Source organism: Plasmodium fragile (assembly GCF_000956335.1).
Source record: "Plasmodium fragile strain nilgiri unplaced genomic scaffold supercont1.52, whole genome shotgun sequence".
Taxonomy (NCBI): Eukaryota; Apicomplexa; class Aconoidasida; order Haemosporida; family Plasmodiidae; genus Plasmodium; species Plasmodium fragile.
Genome location: NW_012192632.1, coordinates 124,270 through 131,628, shown reverse-complemented (window position 1 = coordinate 131,628; position 7,359 = coordinate 124,270). Strand labels below are relative to the sequence as shown.

The window sequence follows — 7,359 nt, the reverse complement described above, 5'->3', positions numbered from 1 at the left end:
AAAAAAAAAAAAAAAAAAAAAAAAAGCAACCCTGCGTAACAAACGCGCGGGAGGTTGGGCAAACCAGTCGGCCAACGGCAGACCCATGGAAGGATCGCCGCCATGAAAGCGTTACTGGTTTGCAAGCTGGCATAGTTGTTGCGGCTAACAGGATGTACACCCTTAAGCTACGCATAGCAACCGTAAAGAAGAGACGTACACATGTTAGCATGTATGCATATTCCCCCATAACGAAAGAGTGTTGTTCACCAACTTAAGGTCTCCACTTCTGTTGCCCCCTCAGAAGGAACAAAATGTACATTATCCCTGAATGCTGCATATGTAGGCTCAGCTTAAAAAACAATCTGTGTGTAGAAAAAAATTGCGGAAATGTATTCCACTACAGTTGTATGAAGCAATGGATCGGTGTCCAAAAATCCTGCCCCCTGTGCAAAAGCACGTGTTGCAAAAAGAACCTGCTATTTATACACTATGAAATTAACGAGGAAAATAAAATGCCCGTCATAGACGAAAGCTACATGCACAAAAATAAAAATGAGCTGTACGAAAATTTAGTTAAATTCGAAGAGGAACTGATCAAAACGCAAAATCAAAATGAAAAGTATTCCCTTGAAATTTTAACCTTAACAAATAAAAATAAAATTTTAAGTGACACAATTAGCCAAAATAACATCAAAATTGATCAGGAGAAAAAAGAAAAATTAAAACTGAAGGAATTGAAGGATGAATATTTGAAGGAGAAAATATTACTCTCTACAAAAATACAAGAATATGATAAGGAATTGAAAAAATACAAAATCATCGAAAAATATTTAAACGACTTAAATAAGGAAGACTTAAACAAAATTAATTTACTCTTTGGCTTTAATGTGTTAACTCTAGAGGAACAGCAAAATGTGATTTTAAATTATCTTAAAAATTGCCTCAGCACCCAGAAGAAAAGTGAGTTAATTGTGAAGCAACTTAAAGAAGACATAACAAAGAAAGATGATCAAATACAAGACTTGAAAGAAAAGCTGTACACTTATAAACTCCAGCATGATATTGCGGAGGAAGACAATTTCGACAGGCAGTCAATGAATGAGCGGGGGGGAAACGACATGAAAACGATTAAAATTAAAAGTAAAGTCATTCGGAGAGTCAAAACGTTGGACTCCGGCATGAAAGGGGATGTGAGACGGCCAGGCCCGGCTCCGTACAGTAAATGCAACACGAGCGGCACCAACGTGATGGGCAGTAATGAACAGAGTGGCAGCCAACTGTGCACCAATCCGTTGAGTGGTGGGAAGTTGAGCGGCGGGAAGTTGAGGAGCAGCCAGTTGAGTGGCGGTTCCCGAGGCAACAGCCAAGACTTCCTCAACTTTATCGACAAAAAAATCAACAACACCCCTGAGCATGTCAATATCACCCCCAAGAAGAGGAAGTGTCACTCAATCGAAATTGACCTCTTCAGGAACAAGTCCGTGGACAAATTTTTTAGCGACCTCGCTGAAAAGAACAATTCCGGGGAGTGCAAGGATCTGGATGAGGTGTACTCCATCCCAACTGACTCGGGGAACACCAAGAGTTCGCAGAGCAGCTTCAAGCCGCCCACAGGATCTTCCACTTCGCTCACGCAAGTGCACGGCGTTAGAGCCAGCAAAGGGAAGAGTAAGAAATCCTACACCAAGCAGTCAACCAAAATAACGGATTTTTTTAGGCGCCTCTGAGGGGACATCTCCTCCCTCCTTTGTGGAGCTCTGTGTGCAAAGTTAAATGTGCCATGTTTTGTGTCTGCACCTTGCCAGCTACACACCTTCGTAAACATATTCAAGTGTATGAGGTGTAGACACATCCTGATGATAAATTTTTTGTTAACCAGATATGTGAGATCACACCCTCCTGATCCCAATTTTTCACGCTCAACTAATTCGCGTTTCGTAATTTTTTTTTTTTTTTTCAAGTTTACCTTGCTGTTCATAATTTTTTTTACAATTTGCCTGCCTAGTCACCTTCATTATTTATTTTATTTTTTTTGTGTGTGTCAAGCGAAGTTGCCTTTTTATGCATACACGCGTGTAGGTATGCCCTTGTTTTTGTGACATATTTTTTTTCAAAATTAGCAACTTTTTCGCCTTCACAAGTGAAGCACTTTTCGCGAGGGCCAAGGGGGGGATATGCTCCTTGGCCAGTTGGGTGAATTAATGGCGGGGAGTGGACTAAGCAGTGGACGACTGATCAGTGGACAACTGAAAAGGGAACGACCACGCTGCGAACCCCACATCGGGCGAAACAAATAGTTAGGGAACTCCCCCACAGGAGGTACATTCCTTTAGTGAGGATAACAAAAAAAATATATTGAGCAAGTTTGTGTGACAAAAAAAAAAAAAAAAAAAAAAGAAGCAATGGCGTCATTTTTGCGAAAAAGGCGCCATTTTTCAGAGCAATATGAACATGTATTTGGCTAACCTACTTATGGACACCCTTCCTCTGATGGGGAAAGAATCTCCCGTCTTTTTTTTTTTTTTTTTTTTTTTTTTTTTCTCTGTTCACTTGGAGTTGCGCAGGAAGGGCAAAGTAAAGGCGGACTTTCTGGAGTTAAAAAAGTCCAAAAAGGAAATGAACTCTTTCCAAAAAAAATTATTCTGTAGCGTGTTAGAATTTCCAACAATGATAATTCCTTTCTTCATTCTAGTCAAAAGAACATTCAACCTCTTTTCATCATTTAGAAAGCCCAACACATTTTTGTCATTCGATCGAACTGTGCTTATAATAATGAAGTCGTTTTCGCACCCCTGGTAACTGTCTATGGTGTGCACATTTCTGTGCAGAATGTTAACATTTGGGTCGATTTGTTGGTGTTCCCTGAATGCTTGGTTATAGCTATGGGATCGGTTGTTCCACATATTGTACCTACTGATGGTTCTTCCGTTTGGAGGGAGTTGAGACGTGGTAGGAAGTACTTTCTCAGAGGGATGGAAATTGTTTTCACCCATTATCTCACCATTTGGTGGAAACCTCTTCAAAAGGATGTTTCCAAAAAGGGGGGCTCCTCCACTTGGATGATCAGTTTGGAAGACACCCTCATTGGAAGGGTTATGAGGTAGAACAACATGATGGATGTTTTCCTCCCTGGAGATTCCACTCAACCCGTGGGTCCTCCCCCCCATATTGCCCTTGTTAAAAAGTTCGAGCATTTGGCCATGATTCCAATCCGCACTCAAATCGGTATCTCTGATCGGGGTGCTGGAATGCTCACCTCGAAAAAACATACCTTCAGCAGTTCCAGCCACCTTTTGGTACATGACATTTGTGCAAGTTTCTTTGTTTTCCTTTTCGTCATGGTACAATATGGGATCATGTGGATTGGTTACATCGCCCAGGTAGCCATTTCGCAACAGAGATTGGATATACAACTTTTGGCCCGTGTACGGAGTCAAAATGGTAACATTTTTCTGATTCTCCAGCTTTAACATTTGAACGAGCTTCATAATTATCTGTGCCTCAAAGGGATTCACATATGAGTAGTTAATTTTGAATTCATAAGTTTGATCATTGGCCGCCTCTCCATGGTACGTATCGATGAAGAGAATCGGTACTGTGCAATGTTGGAAAAGGTTGTCCCAGTTTAAGTGCGTGGGGTGTTCCTTTGCTACGTCCTCTACCTTGGTGTCTACAACCCTATTTGTTTTTTCCCTTGATGGGAAGAAGTCGTCCATAATTTTTTTCGACGCAATTAATTTTCTCTCGTAAAAATAAAAGGAAGTAAATAAGTACATAGGAAAAATTAACCTGTATTGAATAAGTAGACTGTGACACTTGGCATTTTTGTAATGACTTAATTTTTCGAAAATGCTGAGGTAATTTATTTGGAGTCTCTTTTTCTCATTTATTAAGCTGTGGAAAGTTAATTGCTTATCGTCACCGAAGGCGTATACAAAATCACAGTTCAGATTCAAACAGATCAGACTGCTATATTCAGATAAGCTGGACGCCTCGTCGATAATTAAGTGCTTTATTTTTTTATCTTTAATTTTAAAGGCTTGATAAATGGTGTCTATATAAATATCTGACTTTTGGTTGTTTGCCCTATGTATAGTATCTCTGTTGAGACAGAGGTTAAGGTGCAGTAACTTTTGTCGTACGTTTTGCACCGAGATATGTTTGCTTGTGCCTACGAAGATGTTGTTCTTTCGATCCAGGGTTAGAAAGTATATGATGAAGGAAATGAGATCGCTTTTGCCACTCCCGGGCGCGCCTGCAAAGAGGGGGGGATTTTTAGTGGCGAGGTGTAACAACGGATTGTAACTTGATTAAAAACCGGTTCAACCAACACTCCATCTGCGGAGAGACCAAAACGATGTCGATGTGCGCATCTCTCTTTTTCTCATTTTCTTTTCCCTCCTCCTGCTGTGAACTCACCCCGAATCAGGTGCACGGGCACACCCCCTTCGTTGATCAAAATGTCCTGCAACACGCCCTTCTGGTAGACATCGAATCTCCTGTACATAGTGCACATGCGTGAGAATTCCTCCGGGCTGTTTTTCAACCTTCTGTACAATTTTCCAACGACTTTATCATTCTTAATAAGGTCCTTGTTAACCAGGTCAAAGAAATGGATCTCCTTTTTTCGACTCTCCAAAAATTTATGTATAGCCTCTTGGATGAGGAAGTTGTAATTTCCGTCGTGGTGAACCCCGATACACATGTTTGTCACCTCGTGGGGGGACACCACAGATGATGAATTCTTCTCTTCGTTTAGAAGTAGTTGTAGGAGTTCGCTGTGGGGGGACTCTTTCCTCCTCTCGAACAGACTTAGCATGGAGACCTTTATTCGGTTCGAAATGGTATTGAGGTGAACTGCTAGGGTGACGGCTTCGTGGACGTTGGGGTCCTCTGTGTGGGGAGGCTGTTGTGGAGGGTCCTCACATGATCGGTCATGGTTGTTATGCTCTCCATGCGCATCATCACCGATTGTATGCTCTCCACACGCGTTATGAATTTGGGGGCTTTTTCCCCCTTGCGCAGCCGCCGCAAAGGACAACTCGTGCGCTCTTCCGCTGCTTCTATTCAGGTAACTCTCCACGTATTCCTCACTTATGTCTATCTCCTCATACAGTTTGGTCCCGTCTCCCCCCTTGTTTACGCAGATGTACCGTTTGACATTCATAAACAGGATGGAAAAATCTCTGGCCTTCTGTATTTTTTTAAGCACTCCTACTAAAAACGAGTCCTTCATGTGACCACATTTAATTAAAATGATATCATTGCTCTCAAGCTCAACTTCCCTCGAAGCGATAAACTTGTAAGAAGTTTTCTCCTTTTTACAGTAGCGAATTTTGTATGCCTGGTGCAGTTCGAATGTCCTCTGCATATTTTGGAGCCCCAAGTGTTTTTCGTAATATATATTGAATAGGTAATTTAGAATGTACCTTCGTATTTGTGCACAGGTTTCATTAGAGGGGATGTCCTCACTCATTTCTCTTCCATGATTTTCCCTTTCCCTACTGTTGTCCTGTTCATGCAGGGATCTTTCATCTGCGCGCTCCGCCTCATGTGTAGTGTACGTTGTTGCACTTGTGTCGTCATTTTTTTGCTCTCCCTTTTGTGGATCTACTAAATGTAGCGATGCACTGGTAGGAGAATTGTGAGATGGGGAAGTCTCCCCTCCAGGGAAGTTATTCACGCGGAGGTCACTTGCACTCCGTACGGGGCCACTACTACTGATGGGTGTCATCCCAGGAGAGACACCCACCTTCGCGTCGAAGAAGACACAATGCAGAGAATTCAACACCGATATAAATATGTGCGGCCTCAACAAAAGTGATGTTAATATATTTTCGAAAAACAGGAAATCTTTTTTTTTATTTTCACCAAAAAATTCGGCCTTCAAAAAGTTCCTCCGCAGAATTTCCAACCATATTTTTTCCTCCTTCACGTTGTTTCTCTCCTTGTGGGATAGGAAGGACTCCCAAATTTTGTAAAATTTGGTGTAGCTGTTTTTTTTTTTTTTTGTACCCTTTTGGTTGTTCTGCGGGGAGTTGCTGATGGGGGAGAGCGTGTTCTGTTGTGCCTGCGTCTTTTCAGGGATCCTTTCGACATGCCCCTCTTCTTGTTGCCTTCCTTCATCCAATATATTTTTAAGGTGCACCTTTGGCACGGCACCTTTCACTTCGCCATCCTCGTTGACCTTTCTAATGTGTTGCGACCCATTTGGCTGACCCACTTCCAAGCACCCAGTCAGTTTGGCCAGCTCTCTTTTCAGCTTCCATAACGTCTGCGTAAAATTCTTTACCTTGCTACCTGCCTCGTTACTCACACAAACGGATGATTCTTCAGTGAGCTTCCAGTAAATTTCAAAGTTGAAGGGATTACTCCTTTCCACAATGAGCTTGGCATACCCAGGTCTGTAACATTTATATAGCTTCAAGTATTCTTTATGATCCTTCTTGTAAATTATTTTATTTTTCTGTAGGTCCTCAAATTTGTCTAGGCATTTTTCATTTTCAAATATTTCGTGGGTTAACTTCTTTCCCGAATGGTGGTTTTTTTTTTGTGTGCGAAAACAATTGGGCAATGTACTCACCAGCTTTTTGCTCCTCAAAAGGTTCATAATTGGGACGACGTCGCAGGGTGTGTGTGTGAGGCATACAACCAGTTAGCTAGTTTGCTTTTTAGCTAGCTATCTTGGCTAATTTAACTGCGTATTTTTTTTTTTTTTTTTCTGATCTGAAGAAAAGACCTATCAACAAGATATGATATAAAGTAGAAAAGGACAGAAAAAAAAAAAATGGATAGGTTTTAACACGGGTGTGCAGATATCCCTCTCTTTTCTTGGTATCGCACTCGTTTTCCCGAGTCACATTTTTTTTCTCTCTCTCACTCTCCCTCCTTTTCGCCTACTTACCATTTGTGTGCATTTTGGTTTCCACGTCTACAGCTTTCTCTCCCCCAGAGATAAGGCCTTTCTAAACTGCATTGCGCGTAGCGGCCGCTTCTCCCTTCGCAGATTCATTCACCAATTTGGCGCAGCATATGGGTAGGCACAATTGTATGCACATATGTGTGAACGTGTGCACCTTCGTGTGTTCACCTCCCCGTGACTCATCTTGGCAAATGATGCCTGCACAGCGGGCGAAGGGTTCACTATTTGAGCTTTACGCTTGGTTGACCCTGTTCGGCCGCATCTGCAATACACACAAAGGTGAGTCACCAACCATCCCTGTGCTGTTGCTTGCCAAACAAGAAACGTTGGTGTGAACAAAAATCGTTTCCTGTTCGTAACGGGCTCGCGAATCAACTCCACTGCGGTGATTCTCCTCCACTTTATAATTGACTTGGATCCCTTTGTGACCCTTTAATGTGAACAAAAAAAAAAAA

At 41.9% G+C, this 7,359-nt stretch overlaps 2 protein-coding genes across 2 annotated transcripts; one reads left to right on the top strand and one right to left on the bottom strand.

The window, feature by feature from the left end:
- Positions 1-293: 293 nt before the first annotated feature.
- Positions 294-1,709, top strand: AK88_04051 (uncharacterized protein; the record flags this gene model as incomplete). Its single annotated transcript, XM_012481661.1, has 1 exon — positions 294-1,709. The coding sequence occupies one exon, from the start codon at positions 294-296 to the stop codon at positions 1,707-1,709; it is 1,416 nt and encodes a 471-aa protein (XP_012337084.1).
- An 819-nt stretch (positions 1,710-2,528) lies between these two features.
- On the bottom strand, positions 2,529-6,592 carry AK88_04050 (uncharacterized protein; the record flags this gene model as incomplete). Its single annotated transcript, XM_012481660.1, has 2 exons — positions 2,529-4,237; positions 4,402-6,592. The coding sequence occupies 2 exons, from the start codon at positions 6,590-6,592 to the stop codon at positions 2,529-2,531; spliced, it is 3,900 nt and encodes a 1,299-aa protein (XP_012337083.1).
- Between the last annotated feature and the right edge of the window lie 767 nt (positions 6,593-7,359).